The sequence below is a fragment of the Epinephelus moara genome, chromosome 16 (genome assembly GCF_006386435.1).
Source record: "Epinephelus moara isolate mb chromosome 16, YSFRI_EMoa_1.0, whole genome shotgun sequence".
In the NCBI taxonomy this organism is placed as follows: Eukaryota; Metazoa; Chordata; class Actinopteri; order Perciformes; family Serranidae; genus Epinephelus; species Epinephelus moara.
Genome location: NC_065521.1, coordinates 44,256,358 through 44,273,698, shown reverse-complemented (window position 1 = coordinate 44,273,698; position 17,341 = coordinate 44,256,358). Strand labels below are relative to the sequence as shown.

Sequence of the window (17,341 nt, the reverse complement as noted above, 5' to 3'; positions counted from 1 at the left end):
GGGAGTCATTATCAACGTCGACATGAATGTTAAAATCGCCTACAATAATAACTTTATCTGATTTAAGAACTAAACTGGATAAAAACTCTGAGAATTCAGATACAAATTCAGAATACGGGCCAGGAGCACGGTACACTATAACAAATAAAAGTGGCTGCGAGGTTTTCCAGGTCGGATGTAAAAGACAATCAATAGCTGTGTCACAATTCAGGGCCTGCAGCCTTTGAAGGACGCGGTCTTCATGGTCAACGTCGGTCACGTCCTTTGAAAAATGCATCAGCAAAAACCGAACGGTCTCTGAAATGGGACGGTCTGGTCTGCGGAGGAATTCCTGGTTGCATCACCAGTTGCTCTCGCCCCGACCCGTTGGCGGTCCTGCTACTTAGCAACCAGCTGTGTTTGACGAAAGAAGAAGTAAGATATATATATTTTAGTTAATACTTGAGAAGATGATTCACCACCAGAGACACCGTCATTCAGCGTTGCCAGGTGGGAAATGTGGGATTATTGTACCAGAGACTCAAAATTATCGTGTTTTGAGGGAAATTATTGTACATCTGTCATAACCAAAATAACAATCCTACTGATGCGCTATGGGCAAATATAGTCACTCTAGTGTTTACTTTTTTTTTCTCCTTGCTTCTGTTTTTCCTCTTCTTCTGTTTTGAATCTCATTCTCGCTCAACTTCCTGACGGGTCCTAGCGTCTCGTGGGGCGGGTACAGCTGACCATTCAGCCAATCATGCTCATTGTTCAGAGACAAACGTCACCCGTATCTCACGCTAAGCAAAGTGCGATTGGCTGGAAACATGTCATATGGGAACAGATGCCTTCAGGGCTCACAAAAAAACTCTAGCATACTGATTACAACCACACATTCATGAAATGGTCAAATTATCGTACATTTGGCCTTTTTGGGATTATTGATCGTACATCGTACAGAGGGCCAAAATGTCGTACAAATACGATAATTATCATACACCTGGCAGCGCTGCCGTCATTTGATATATTTCAAGCTGTTTTTAGATTAACTTAATTAAAGCAACACAATGGAGGATTGCGCTTTTTACCTCAGGGGCTCCCCCTACAGACGAAAAACGATATTGTCTGTTACAACTGTCGCAAAAATCTTTCTGCGCATGCATTTGTTGACAAGCCAACGTTACTGGTGAACTTCCTAAAGCTGGCCGTGTAATGGCGATCATCATGTCTTCAGAACAGGTAAAGTAGCCTTATAGCATTTTGTACATACATGATTAGGCCGATTGCTTTATTTATTTATTCATTTTTGAAACTCAGAAATGAGTTGCTCTCTGCATGTCAGGGCTGACCTCCTCCTTACAGCGCGCACACACACACACACACACACACAACAGAGTGAAGTCAGACAACAGCAGAGAGGCCGCGGTGCAGATGAAGGGAATATACCTTCAAGATCACTCTAGTTGACGACAGCTACAGGTGTTACTGTAAGTAAGTGCAATAAAACCTCTGCCAGCCAAGCCAATACTTTATCAATACATGTGATTAGCATGTAGAAAGCCATATTTCAATCTGCTCTGTCCACAGTCTCTCATTCACCACTATTATGATTTACGATCGCGGTTGACACAAGCACATCGCACTCACGGTGCTAACAGCAAAGTGTTAAAGACAAACTAAAGTGAAAGCTGTCTGTGTGTAGGCTAACGCTTTATCTGAAGATGTACCTGAGGCAGCCGACCTGCAGACAGTGAGTGTCCTCAGTAGAGGGTAACAGCAGTAACAGCGCCAGGTCACCATCGGTCGGGCGTCCCTCCTCCTCTTTCAGCTCTCGCCAGCGTATGAAAGCCGGGCCAATATTAATCCTTGTTCAAACTCTTGTGTTATCGCTCTCCCGTTTTCTTTTCTTTGTCTCCTCGGACAACACCTTCACCTTCTTCCTTTTCTTTGTCGCTTCAGCCATGACAACCACATCTAACTTCGTTCACCTCGGTTCGGCTACGCTACTCTAAAGAGAGGAGGGGGATATGACGTGTGCCGTAAAGCAGCCAAATTTTGTAGTCTTTTTTGTGTCCGGGTTCCTACCCGAACCCTGAAACTGCATAGTGCCAGTGCAAGTGAAACAGACGCTCTCAAGCAATGACGGAGGTTTCATCCAACCTATTGTGAGTTGATGTACCATCACAAGGATCTTGGATATATATTTTGAGGGCTCAAAAACTCAATTGTGTTGCTTTGAATTAGAATTGTTTAAGCTGTGTGCTTTTAGCTAAAAGTAATGTGAACAGTACTTAACCGTTAGGTCTGCACCGGTGTTCGAGTGGGTGGAACATGTCAGGTGGTATCCACGTGAATGCCAGAACCAAAGGTTTCGAGCAGAACAATGCATTGGAACAAAATAATCAAAGTTATTCACTTTACCTGTCAGTGGTTTGAATGTTTTGGCTTATCGGTGTATATTTTGTCGAGCCGTGAGCGCCACGTAGATTTACATTCCCAGAGGTTTATGACAAAATCACTTGATGACATGTCGAGAGAGGAGAGGGAGAGACGCTGTGCTGCTGCCAGAGGAGCCGCTGAATGAGTTCCCTCTGAGCGCTTAGTTGCTTCAAGAGTCTGAGAAGTAAAACATTCAGGACGCCACAGTTTATTCCACACTACTGAAGCTGCTCCTCTGTTTGGAACCAACGCAGAGTACGTAATAATTTCAGCCATGCTTGTTGCCGCCTGTAACTGTATGACCACAGTATGTCAACGAGAGGAGGAAATACAGTGAGTGCTGGACGAAGCAGTGAGTGACATCAACTCTGCCTACATTTAAGAGTGCAGTTTGCTGTGGGAACACTAGGGTCTAGGTACCATGTCTGAAGGGTTACTGTTGGTTCCAAAGGTACTACACAGAGAGTGTTTGGTGGAAACTGGGCTTTAGGTTAGGGTTGGAGTTAGACGTTAATATGTGATGGTTAGGGTCAGGGTAAGGGGCGAGGGAATACATTAGGTCAGTGAGGGTACAGTGCAGGCCAGGGCAAACGCTGACGACATTAACTCATTACTAACTGGCACAGGACAAAGAGACAAAGAGAGAGTGTCAGCACGTGTGTGTATGTCTCCACTTTTGGTTTGCATGTTGAGCTGCTGGAGCAGAGAATGAAAACAGGATCTTCAGAATTGCATCACTCACCACATCTGACGCTCCATGGACCGGAGTGGTGCCAACACAAGTCAGCTTCAGGGTCCACACACACACACACACACACACACACACACACACACACACACACACACACACACACACACACACTAGGAGGCTCTACACGGACCAACACTGCCCTCTAGTGGCTATAAGGTCACAAGGTCACTATAAGTATCACAAACACTGAATTGAACATTTTTGATATCTCCTCATCAAACTGACCACTTGGAGGTGCTCAAGCCGTATTCTTTCAGACAAAGACACACACACACACACACACACACACACACACACACACTTACTTAAAGCTGTGAGAGAAGGACATAAAGCAGACACATTTCTGACAGTTCAACTCAAACAGCTGGATTTCCGCTCCATCCAAAAGGAATTTGCTTTTAATAGTTGGGGGGTGAATGAAACGTATTATCCCTTCATGCTGACATGTGATGTAGCCAAGTGTCTGTCTGATATCCTGAGTCACTGTGGTCCCATTTAACTTCAGTACTGTTTAAAGTGGAAACAGTGTCGTGTGTTACTGTTTACACCACACTGACAGAGAGAAAGAGAGACAGAGAGAGAGAATAAAACAAAGAATTCATAAAAAGAGAGAGACACAGAGAAAGTTAAAATTTATGAAGTGAGAACGATTCAACACAGACTACATGAGTCTGACAGAAGGCAAAAATAGCTGTTTTCCTGGCAGTGCTTTCTAGAGAAAAACAAAGAGATGTCAAAGGTGGATTTAACCATCCTCCTCTCAGTACTCAGGATACGTCTCATACTGCACATATATATAAATTAATTTTGTTCGCTCTTATAAATACTTGGGTCTTAATGTAGATGAGTACATGAATTTTGTTCAAGGCACAACAGTCCTTTCTGAATCGGCAGGTAGAGCACTAGGGGGAGTTACTGGTTAAATTAAGATACTCAAAGATATTGGTTTCCTTACATATACCAAACTTTTTCAGGCTTGTGTCTGTCCAGTCCTGGACTACGGGGCTGGGATCTGGGGTCATGGTGGTTATCCTAAGAGTGCAGCTGTACATAATCCGGTCATTTGATATTTTTTGGGTGTGCACAGATATATTCCAATGCTGGTGGTCACAGGGGATATGGGCTGGGAACCCAGTGAAGTCCATTGGAAGGTTTGGGCTGCCAGATTATGGAATAGGTTACTCAATATGGATGATAATAGATTAGCAAAAAAAAATATTCAAATGGGATATACAACGGAATGGACCTTGGATAATAGACATGTGTGATTCGTTTTGTAAATATGGATATGAACAAGTATTCCTCAGAACAGAGAAAATTGACATTGTGACTTTAAAGGAAAGGCTGCTTTATGAGGTTCAACAACAGTGGGCAGATGAGATTTGGAGTAAACCAAAGCTACGTACCTACCGTGACATAAAATATGAGTACTTTACTGAAAACTATGTTCTGTATAACCTGTCAAAGAAACAAAGATCACTCTGTGCACAGATTAGAGCAGGCATATTGCCACTTCATATTGAAACCGGGAGGTATGTAGGGTTGGAAGAAGACAGTCCAATCTGCCCAATGTGTGACCTTAAAGAAGAAGAAAATGAGTATCATTTTGTCTTGTACTGTCCTTTTTATTGGAAGATCCGCGAGGAGTTGTTTAGTAACACAAAGATTAAGGTAGATTGGATAAATGCGGATGATTCACAACGACTGACTTGGCTGTTTGAAAAAGAAATATTTGGGCTGGCAAAGTATTTGGAGAAAGCTTGGGACATGAGAAAGGGATCATTGTATCAGTAGATGTATAACTTTACTTTTGTACTGCTGTAAATTGGTTTTCTGTTGCTGTTGTTATCAAATCGGGTCTGTCCTCGGGACCAGATTAGATCCAGTGAGTGTGGTGACTGAAAGGAGGATGTTACAGATGCTTTTGACCATCATGGACACCCCCTCCCACCCGCTACATGACACCCTGACCAGGCAGAGAAGCTCTTTGACCAACCGGTTTATCCTGCCTCGGTGTTCCACAGAGAGACATAGACGCTCCTTTTTGCCCACTGCCTTAAGACTGTACAACTCATCCATGTGCTGACCTCCCCCCTCTCCCTTTTCTATTTCCTATGGACAGTCTGCACTTTGGTTTTTACTCCACGCACCTTGTGTCACTGTGTTTTTATTAGTATTTTTATAATATGACTTGTGTTTTTGTTGTCTCTTGTTTTGTATTGTTTCTATTGGCTGCTGTGGCGCTGAAATTTCTCCTCAAGGGGATTAATAAAGTACCTACCTACCTTGAGCAGCACAACTGGAAATTTAACTTATGTAATGAAATATGAAATGTATATTGTTATTTTGTTTTGCAAAAGTGTCATATAATCCTGTGGGGGATGGGCCACTAGGTGGCATGACACTAAAATAAAATAAAATCATTCATCATTCATATATACTGTCCATAGTGTATACGGGATACATGTCAGGAGTGCCCTTGTCCAAATAAGGGTTCATTTTAATACCCAGAACACATTAAAGACAAATGTAGAAACCAAAAAGGAACATAGTGACACAAGCAGCAACCTCAGAACCAATCACCTATCGGTCTGATGACAATAAGCCTCTGAGGGCAGGTCTGGTGTCCCCAGCAGATATAAGGATAAGGGTTAGATATCTGTGCCAAGACTTCCTTTTCTGTGTGTCGGGCATTATTTTAAGTCTGATTAGCAACTTTTTGTAGGTCCAGACGACATTTGGGCTAATCTCTATAAACAGATATCTGCATATGAATGCAGATTAAATTTTAAAAAAGCTAATATAAAGCTAAATCATCGTCAGACATACACTATTCAAACTAAAAATGTAAACCAGCACTTCTGATACCAAAATCTTGAAACGTTAGCAACAGATTCTGCATTCATATTTAATAAGGCTGCATCTATTGTGAAAGTGCGGGCCAGTGCTGATGCTGTTTATTTCCCCTTTTGTGCCAGGAAAACATCCTCATTATAAAAAAATAATACTACACTGCACTTCCTTTGAATAAGCACAGATTCAATTATATTTTCTTAAAATATCCTTTTTTCACATGAAAAACATATTAAAAACTGCATCAAAGTCCTTTTCACTATGTATGATATATCATAACTCCCTGTCTAATATTTATTCTATACTGCGGTGAAAATATCAACAATTTATTCACACTTCTCACCAAAGACTACATTTTACAAGATGACATTAAACACCTCAAGAGTACGCTATAATTTACTTTGCCCAGTACTAATTTTTAAGGAGTACAGTATGAATGCATCATAACGTAACTCAGTGCAACCTCCACCTACCAACGCCAGCTGGTCAAGCACTGGGCTCCTGAGTGAAAGTCCATGGTTTGTTGGACCCATCCACCAACACCTCCCGCTCACTATAAAGGGACTTTACAGATCTTTATATTACATTGGTACAGAGTTTCAAACTGACACCATCCAGCGGCTCATCATATTGCTGCAACAACCTCCGTCTGGTTGTGTTATGAACCGACACTGCCCCTATGCATGTCATTCTACTGTGATAGTGCCGTCTGGCCAAACAGCAGCGTATCATATCACTGCAAAAGGTTCCCATCAGCTGTGTCACAAACTGATGCCACCTAGCAGCGTATCATAACATCGTGAAAGCTTTTGGTGTTGGTGTCTGGCCACCAGTCACCCTATTGCGGGCCAGATTTGGCCGTCAGCTGCAACCTGAATATCACTGTCCTACACACATGGCACATGGGAGTCGGTTGCAATCTGCACATCATCGCTTTAACTCTGCTTTCATCTCTGGTTTGGTCTCCACCAGCACCTAAAACATCTTTAGCTGCAAGATGTTCCACCTCCTTCACCAGCTAGTGGCTAACTCTCTGTCTGCTGTTCTGTGCTGGGCATTTAGTTGCAGGAAGGTTGCACTCTACTGGTTTTTTAAAGCCCTGACAAAGACCTGCAGTGGTCAAAACATGTTGGCTCTTTTATGATTTTGCCACTACAATAAAGGGTTTTAATATTTGCCTGGATTGTCTTCCTGCTGTTTCCTGTTCTCCACGAGGTTTTGATTTACTTTTGTATATTCAGAGCAAACAGTCGTCTCTCTCTGTTTCTAGGTTGCACTCTTTGTTTGCATTAATCATTCATTTGAATTGTTGTTAATATAAAAACATTGATTAATGCATTCATTTTGCTTCTTGTTTGGAGATGCATCCATCTTACTGTAAAGCAGCCACTCAGTGTCTGCTGCGGTGCATCATCACCCTGCTGGTGCATTTATGGCCAGCTCAGCAGATTGAATCTGTGACCTTTTCTGACAAGAAGATCTCAACACTAATCCGTCCTGCTGCTCTGCAGCTGATCGCTGATGTAGTCGCCCATGTAATGAATCTCTTCAGTGACCCTGACATCAGCCCAAACCACTGATGATACAGATTATATAGCCTCGCGTCACCAGGCTCTTCAAGCGAAGAGCCTGGTGTCTATTCACTCTGAATTTTGTCTGGATTCTGGTTCCGGTCTAGGGAGCGGATGCGGTATTCACCAAATTCACCAAACTAAAAGTGTTCACCACAGTAAAACTTCAAATTCTGGCGCACCATCGATTTGGGGTGATGAGGGGTGTAAGAAAATCGATTAACTTAATGGCTTGGGGCTTTTCTTGTAAATTATATTCTTTAAATTAAAAGTTTCACCACATTTTTATTAGCTTGGTGTTTTTATTTTTACGGAAAGGCACATCCATTGAATTCCGGATCCTGTCTCACTCGCCCTGGTTCCGTTTCCTTACGAAAACGGCCACTAACGGCCCCAGACTACAGATTATAACAATAATACATTTGTCTTTTTCTTTTTTTTAATATGTACATCAGCACAGTAAAAATCTGTCAGTGAAAACTTCTGCACATTTATGTATTTGTGTCTGTCAAACAAAACGTCGACTCTAAAATATCAAAAACACATGAGTACCAGTGGGAAAATAAACTTATATTTATGAACTCATTAACAGGGATTGACAGACATGAAACATTTACACAAATATCAGATGTCATACTTCTTAATTACAGGCTGCATAAAAGACAATGATTCAGAATATTTAACTCAAATTTTACAACAGTTCTCATTTGTGTCACACAAGTTTTTTATTATGAAGAATATTTGACTTTACATTCCTATGACTGTACAGTTAAATGGCAAAAGAACTGATCTATGTACAGCAGGAAATACACAACAGTTTCTGTTGTTGCAGTCAGAGCCATACAGACGAAGCTGATGTTTAATCACATACTCACTAAACTGCTGCTGCAAGCTGATGTCATCTATGACAGGAAGTGGTGTTTGCTCATTTCATAGCCATCAGAGGAGTTACACTGTCACTGTGAAGATTTACATTTTAAAGCGCATAGTGTGTAATATTCAAAAGCATTCAAAGAATTTAAAGAAGTTTGTTTGTACACTGACTGTAATATTCTGCACTGTTAAATTGTACAACACTGGAGACAGAAGATAAATGACGGATAAATGAGCACAAGATCTAACTGTTTATCCTTCTTTACAAAAATGTGTTTTGTCAGGCTTCACAAAACAGATCTCAAATAACCAAAGAAACCAAATGTTTGGAGAAATGTGTATAAAATGACACATGTTGACATTTATCTGAGTATTTCTGTTTGATAGAATGGTATAGTCTCAATAAGAGCATCACCTGCCAGCAGTGACGTGCTGGAACAAGCAGAAACAAAAAAAATGTTACAATTTGATTTAAAAGAAACGAAAATTATGGTCAAATCAAAGTTAAAATCAAGAGTTTAAATGCAGCATGTTTGTTACTGGTGATTAAACGTTGCATCATCTACGTGTTACCTGCACGTACATGTTTCAAAGGTAGAATTGTCATTGTGGAAATTTATAAAAGATACTGCAGAGAGCAGCAGCAACAACAGTGGAAATTAGTGAGTAATCTGATTACATCTTACTGGTTGGTCAAATCTAAAATAAATCTTAAACCATAGCTTTAAATCTTTTTTTTTCCCACCTCTCAAAAGTCTCAAAAGATTTTTGAATCCCTCTTTTAGATTTGAGCATGAAGTTGTTTTGTGTGCAACGTTCAAGCACCCAGAGGAAGCTTCAAACACATTACATAGTTATGGTGGTAAAGACCGTAAATCATTTTTCAATTAAGAAAACATCAAATAAATGCTTTTAAAAGAATGCGTCACCAGCCAAAGGGTCATTTACATATCAATTCAACACCGTGTTTAACCTTGAATTTGTGAATAAAGCTTTGTTTGCCTCCACAGTGAATGAAGAATCCAAAAAAAGCAAACATTCTTCATGTACTGAAGTAAACAGCGATTGAGTTTAACAACAGCAAAACTATATCAAAGCATCTGTTCACAAACTCATTAATCTACTCGTATGCTCAGTTCTTCCCAAACACACTATAAAACACCACAGGTGGCGCTCTCTGAGCACACGCGTGCATATGAGCTGTGCTTGAGGAGAGTTCAAACATCGGCCCAGGCATGAGACTGTTTGTACTGACGGGTTTTAAATCATAATGTTTTGCTGGAAATGCATGTGTTTGGAAAGCACTGATCCTAAGACTGGATAAATGAGACTTGGAATATACTGCACGAGTTGTGTGACAGTCTGTTCACAGATGTTTGTTAACAGTTAACATGACAAATGTTTGTCTTTTTGGATTCTCCGTTCGCCATGGACGAATGTGAGAAAAGCAAAGTTTTCTTAACAAATTGTTTGTAACATACGGTCGGTAACTGATATACAAGTGGTTATTTTGTGGGTCAAGTATTCCTTTAAGTCAGGCATGTCCACAGTCTGGCCCAGGTGCCAATTGTGGCCCACGGCATGATTTTTAATGGTCTGTGGCTTGCTATTAAAAATGTGGCCCACCACGCAGTACTGGTTAATCAAACAAGATCTCTTTGCATTTTTTTGTCAGCAGTTTGTAGACATGCAGCAAGTAGGACTTACACAGGCAGGACTGAGTTGTTTTCATTAACAGACAATAAAGAAGCAAACGTACAGCAGACATTTCCTGTGAGGCAGCAGACATGGCTACAGCTAACAGGTGTAAAGTCGTGTAAACTCTTTTTCACTGTTGAGTTTGTCTCATCTGTATGTGATGCAAGCAGCAGCTGGCCCCCAGGTATTTTGACATTATCTTATCTGGGCCGCATTCAAAAAAGTTTGGACACCCTGCTTGAAGTCCTACAGATCTCTTGCAAGCTACCAAATGTAGGTGTCCCATATACTCATACATCTTATCAAATTATATTATTTCTTAAAATAGTTTTCTTTGCGGGTTTCTTACCCACATGTATCTCCTTTAATTGATACTGTAACTTTATGCTGTGAGGCCTCAAATCCATCTGTTGTTTCCTCTCTGTGGCACAATGCCATCATGTTTTCAACGTCTTCATGTGTTTAACTGTACACAGGAACTTTGGGTGGAGATAAATGCTGAATGTGCACAGGAAGATCGTGAATCTCACTGAACTGCAGAGACTCTTAAAAAAGACTTTACAACTGAGAATTAACTGATGACATGCAAGATATGAGAAAAGATGCTGTTCACAAATCTCCATGAAATGAAAACAGAAATTATAGATAATCTTTATAGATGTCACAGACACTGACACACGATGTGTGAAACTGTGTAACTCCCCTCAGGTGAGTCTTTGCACAAACTCTGTAAATGGCTCTGGCTGCATGTTAAGGTAGCACTACCCTGTTGACAGCAGGGGGCGACACAAGCTTACAAAAAAATAAGAGGTGAAGATAAACATTACATTTTACATAGCCCTCCTGTCCCATGCCTGTCTCGTATCAGGCCTACAGTACTGTTGTCAGGGTTGGTAAGGTTCCTTTTTCATTTCTTAAGTGGTTCATATACATTCTGGAGAAAAATAATGTGTACAAGAACGTCTTCATCCAAACAGTACCATCATTTAAAGACCTCAACCTTTTCATTGTTCGGATCATATTTTGCAAATGGATCTCTGTAACCTGCTTATTTACCCCCAAAAAACAGAACTCAAAAAGCAATCCACAAAATGCATCATTTGGTTCCTTTGAGATTCCTCAAAACACAGCGTCATTTAAAGGCAGATTAAGTGTTTGCATACATGATCACACAACATTTCTCAAGTCCCACTAGTTTTGATTCTAAAAACTTTTTCTCTCCAGTTTTTGTGACGGACGATCACCTGTCATCCCCTGACGTGCATCCTGCTCCCCTCCAACCCTGACTGTTCGCATGATGTTGATTTGATTGACAGCATGCAAATCAATGACACCGTGTTGAACTGTATTTTCTCCACACAGCAGATGTTCCACCTTTCAGAGGCGCTCCTCGGTTCAGACGGAGTCCAGTGAAGGTCACGACTGTTTGCAGCAACCCGGCTCGGCTCGCTGCCTCATAATTGGATTTTTTACTGTCGTGAAAAAAGGGCTGACATTTTAATTGCAGTCTTAACTTGGAAAACAGATTTCACGGCCAGTTCTTCAGACACAGCGATGATAGGCAATTCTGATGAAAGTTACTGCTTAACGAGCTGTTGTTTTTCTTAATGCAGTTATTGTCCTGTATGTCGACCATTATCATTACCTACTGCAGCAGCACTGCCCCTTTCTATTAACTTTAATGACTCTCTCTCTCTCTCTCTCTCTCTCTCTCTCTCTCACTCACACACACGTACACACACACACACACACACACACACACACACACTGTGCTCTCAGAGCCATAAAAACTGCACTAGGCAAATTCTGCAAAAATACAAACAGTCCAGCTGTGACAAAAACCACTGGTGCTGGCAGGAGATAGTCTCCGCCCACAGGAAGTGATGACTTTACAGTGACACCCAATCAGCTCTTCGTCTCACACATGTTCTTCTGTTTTCACAGGATATACACAGGTCTTTCAAAATAAATGTACTACGTAGGTACAACAGCGTGAATTGACATTGTTTTTCTCCAAATAATGCACACGGTTGGGTTTAGGCAAAACAAACAGGGTTTGGCTTTATAAACTTAAAGGACATGAACATCACTTCCTGGGTGAAAGTCAGTGGTTGTTTGACCCATCCACTCGGACTTTCTGCGCCTTAGCTTTCGTTCATGTTTTGCTGTGTTTCCCCCTGACACCGCCGTACGCCATTAAACTATAACGGCGACCAGCTGCACATCCTGTCGATGTTAAGGGACAGCTTTTTTTGTCAGTGTCTGATGCTGCAAGTCAGTGCCCAAGCGCCAGATTTCAACAGGAGTGAGACTGGGTTGTTAATGGCCATGTGTCCCACATTTTGTTGATTAACTTTTCCAACAAATGTTTAAATTTTTTTGTAAGTATTCATGAATAAATGAACGTCCTGATTCAAAGTTTCTAAAATCGACAGTTGTTCTTTTAGCCTGCTTGAGGCCATTTTAGATTTGACTGTATTATGTGAGGTTATTTTTGTTCAAAAACCATTGTTATCATAAATTAATATTCATCACATTACGAACAAACGAAAAAAAGTCTGCAGAATTCTGCATTTTGGATCACCGCTGAACACAATTCAAAAATCTGCAGATTCAGGTTGGGCCTGACAATCACATGATAGATACATAAAATTTAAACTATTCAATATAAAAATAATAAAAATGTAATTAATGTCAATAAAATTGATGTAATGCAACATTGTACGACTTTTTTAATATCAGTAAAGTGCTTCGATACAGCTAAAAAACAAAACCATCCTCTTGTTAAAAAATAAAAGCTCCACATCTGAGCTTCATGTTGCTCTGCTCTCAGTTTAGCTGCTACTGTTGAAGTGCTCAGTCTTTTGACTGACTGCAGGGCCCAACAGTAACACTGTCCACCCAACATAAAAAAATTAAGTAATCTTACTTACAATTGATTGGATTTCTTAATTCATAAGGAGAGCAGGGAACTGTTTTTCTCTCTGTGAATATAATCTGATTTCCATACATGTAATTTTACTTCGTAACACTTGAAAAACAAAAGTTATCATATGTGCATCCTGGGCCCTTTAAATGCATTTGACAGAAAAGATGCGAGTGACCACTTGACACAGAAACATCAGACGCTATGACTCGCAACTCTGTCACTCGCAACGTCATGGTCAAACTAGCTGATGTTAAAGTCTGAGAGAGAGTGCAGGGCGAAGTTTTGCAGATGAGCCTGATAAGCTCGGTGTATATACTGCTCAGAAATTTTTCCACCCAGTGTGTGTGTGTGCAGGAGGAGAGAAGCAAGGAGCCTGGAAATGACACAATGACAAATCAGAATAGAATTTTCCCTGTCTAATCATCTTAGGTGCTACGAAACACTTATCAAGGTAGGGAAAACCCTGTTTTTCATAAACTGCATCCACAGTTTGGCAAATTCCATGATTTTCTGCGTTTTACAGCTGATTTAACTTTTTATTGTCACATTCTATGATTACATCCGTGTTTTTCGCATCGCGGAAATCATAGGGTCGTACTACCTATTGCTATCATGTGCAAACAGTATTGCCTAGTGCAGCTTTAACCAAACCATACACATATTAAATCTGCATCACATAAACTGAGAGTTAAAATTCAAACCCAGATTTTTCCAATTGTGTCTTTCCACCACAGTCTGTTCTCACTCAGTAAGACTCTGCAAACATCTGCGACAGCTTTCATGTGTCGTACATTCAGGCCGGTCTACATTCCAACATCTTCTTGAAAGCTTTCCTGAAGCTGTCGTCCAGGAAGGCGTAGAGGAACGGGTTGAGGCAGGAGTTGGCGTAGCTCAAGCTGGTTATGAAGTAGGAGATCCCGATGAGGAGCGGTGTGGTCCTCAGGTCGGTCGTCAGAGCCACTATGGTGCTGAGGTGGAACGGCGTCCAGCAGAACAAGCAGACGGCCAAGACGATAAACACCATGATGGTGACTTTCTTCTTGGCCTTGTCCAGCGCCTTGGCGTTGCTGTTGAGCCGCATGTTCCTCAGCTTGTAGAGCATCATGGTGTATAAGATACAGATGGTTGAGACCGGAATGGCGAAGCCCAGGATGAGCGTGTAGATCCGGCTCGCTTTGAACCACAAACTCTCAGGGCTGGGGAAGCTGAGCACGCAGCTCTTCCTCCCATCATTGGGGTCTGTGTAGACGCCAGCGAAAACAGTGAAAGGCATGACGATGAGGATGACGAGGATCCAGACACATAATGAGATGATTTTGGCTGCACGGTAGGTGCGGTAAGGCATGCGCTTGGACCTCACCGTGGCCCAAACGACCAGGTAGCGGTCAATGCTCATAACTGTCAGGAAATAGATACTGGAGAAGATGTTGTAGTGGTCTATGCTGAGGATGACTTTGCACAAAACCTCACCAAAAGGCCAGTAGTGCAGCAAGTGTTCGGCAATGTTGATCGGCAACACCAAAGTGAACAAATCATCGGCAATGGCCAAGTTCAGGATGAACATATTGGTGACTGTTTTCATCTTGGGGGCTTTGAGGATTACATAGATGACAGCCGTGTTGCCTGTCAGCCCCACTGCGCAGATCACAGAGTAGATGACTGGTAAAATGACATAAAGGTCAGCGTAGAAGTAAAACTCAGAGGGAGGAGTACAGTTCAGGTCAGTGCGGTTTCCTGAGTAGAAGTCCACAGAGTCGTTGCAGACCGGCAGTGCACCGACGGGCACTGACGCATTCTCCATGTTTGAAGAGACGCTAAGAGTCTCTGAGCATTTTGAGACAAATATACACTGATTTCAAATAATTAAATATCAGTTTTTAAGAGCAACATCACTGTCTTTGTTTTCCGTTTTAGACATCTTCCCACACAGGATACACCAGTCATTTGTCAGTGAGCCTTAAAAGTTAGTAATGCACAGTTCAGCAGACAAGCTCAGCCTCTGACCACTCACAGACAACAGAGAAAAGCCCAGTCTTTAGAGCAGCAGTTCTCAATCTGAGGTCCAGGGACCACCAGCAAGTCACTGAGAAGATAACAGCGGGCACACTTGTTAATTTAGAGTCATTAGTTTCACTTTTGTTTCAGTTTCTGTGATGTTACAAAAAGCAACTGTTCTCATGCGCTCTTACCTCCCCGATTTACACTGGACAGACACTTACAGAGTGACGCAAGGAAGCCAAATGCTTAAATAATAATCCTGTCAGATGGAGTTTCTCCGGAGAAAATGTCACCTTAGGAGAGTTCGTCCGTGGAACAACGTGGATCTGTTTGGCGTCCCCGTGAAAACGCGCCAGACGCTCCGCTTCATGCTCACTGAATGAACGCTCCACTCTCAGCTTTGTGTCGCAGCTTTCCAGCTCTTTACAAACATTTGGCAGTTTGTGTATCTCCACTCGGATCCATCCCGTCACTTTGCTGTTCTTATGTCGGGCTCCAAATCACCTCCAGTCTGCCGGTGTTGAATTTATCCTCACCAAAGATATCCTCCCTCCTCCTCCTCCTCTGATTCTCTCCTCCCCCGGTTGCAGATGATTTAAATAAGTTTTATAGGCTGAACGTGTCCAAGGTAAGGTTAACGATGGTTATTTATGGTCTCGGGTGGTGATGTTTTCTTTCCGTGCTTCATGTGCGCTCCGGAGACCGCGCCAAGGATTTACGCACGAGTGGCGCATCCCTAGACCTGGACAACAGAGAGATGTGAACATCAATTAGTTGCCTTGCACACATTTGAAACATCACAGGAGACTGAGTGAATGTACTTCAGCAGACAACAGGTGCAGCTTTTACTGTCAGCAGCCTGGAGTCGATGAAGAGACACCATATGTCCAGGTGTCAGCGCTCGACAGGCAGAACTAGATCAGACTACGTATTTTTTAATCTTTCTATATGACATGTATCATGAACACATAAACTAACAAAATCTGTGCCTGTAAGAGCAAATTAGAATGATTTAGCCACACATCATAAATTCTTCTTGTCGGGAAAGTTGGTTAACTCACTTTTATTTCACAACATTAAAAAGCGCGTATTAAAAACATTAGAAACACTTAAACATAAACAGTGAATGACAAATCAAAATGTATTATAATAACGAATGTGACAGATATTAAAGTGCACAAAGAGTTTAGGCAGGTTTACCCTTCTCCGTGTCCCCGGTAAAGTCACTGTCCTCCGGTCTTACCTCTGAGGGAGACGCGCTGCTCTCCAGCCTCTGCTCCGCTCCGTCTGTCCCTCTGTCTCTCTCCTAGAAGGCTGTGACACCGACTGACGTCACTTCGAGATCCCCGTGTCACTCGAGTGGTCTGTGAGGTAAAAACAAAAAAAGAAAGTTTTTTTTTGCCAACATTGCCACAGGAGAAAATATCTCCTACATATGGGATGTTGCCTTTTATGTATGAAATATAATCTCCTATGTACCGGATGTTATCTCCTACAAAGGAGATGTATCTCTGTGTTTGAGATGTTATCTCTTACATTAAAGACACAGTCCCATACTACTGGCTGAATAAGGCTGTTCTGAGAGTGAGAAAGTTGTGCAGAATGAAACGCTCAGTGCACGATACAAAGAGCATAAAAAGTCCAACCAAATGCAGCATAATGTTGTCTTTTACTGCTCAGTTAACGAACTATAAATGTCCACTGTAATGTGGATGTGTTGCTCTGTGACCATTTAAGAGAGAGGCTGTGTGCATTTTGCACAAAGGTGTGCATTTGAAAACAGCGACAGCTCTGACAGATGAGAGTATAACATCTCTGTGAAGTTTAAATTCCTTCCTGTAGTTTCTAAAAATGCCTCTGCACCTTATCGATCTAGACCTGTAGCTTTATTTTTCTTTTACTCTCCATCATTCTGTCGACTGTGTTGCCAGTGCAAAGAAAACATTTATACTTTGCCACATGGATAACTGCAAATATGTGCTAGTCCATACCCACTGAGTGCACAGTTGCCCACATATAGTTTCACATGGTGTGTGTTTGGGATACAGGTCATAGGAAATTGCAGATTAAATAGTCAACTGAACCCATTAAGAAGAGCAATGTATTCAGACAGAGCTTTGGTGAATTTGATAGTACGATTGCTTTATTGAAAGTACAGTAGTACCATTGCCAATAGTGGGATAGTTAGTGGGCTAAAACTGTACATTAGTAGTTGAGGTAGCACGTTGAAAGGCAGATAGTTAAAGT

At 41.6% G+C, this 17,341-nt stretch overlaps 1 protein-coding gene across 1 annotated transcript; it reads right to left on the bottom strand.

Annotated features, from left to right (window-relative positions):
- Positions 1-11,913: 11,913 nt before the first annotated feature.
- Positions 11,914-16,376, bottom strand: npbwr2b (neuropeptides B/W receptor 2b). The gene is made up of 2 exons (XM_050064016.1): positions 16,295-16,376; positions 11,914-15,836 (listed from the first exon to the last, which is right to left on the bottom strand). The coding sequence occupies exon 2, from the start codon at positions 14,895-14,897 to the stop codon at positions 13,890-13,892; it is 1,008 nt and encodes a 335-aa protein (XP_049919973.1). The 5' UTR covers positions 14,898-15,836; positions 16,295-16,376; the 3' UTR covers positions 11,914-13,889.
- Between the last annotated feature and the right edge of the window lie 965 nt (positions 16,377-17,341).

Excerpts from the sequence above, each read along its gene's own strand:
- npbwr2b (XM_050064016.1), bottom strand. The coding sequence starts at position 14,897 with ATGGAGAATGCGTCAGTGCCCGTCGGTGCACTGCCGGTCTGCAACGAC.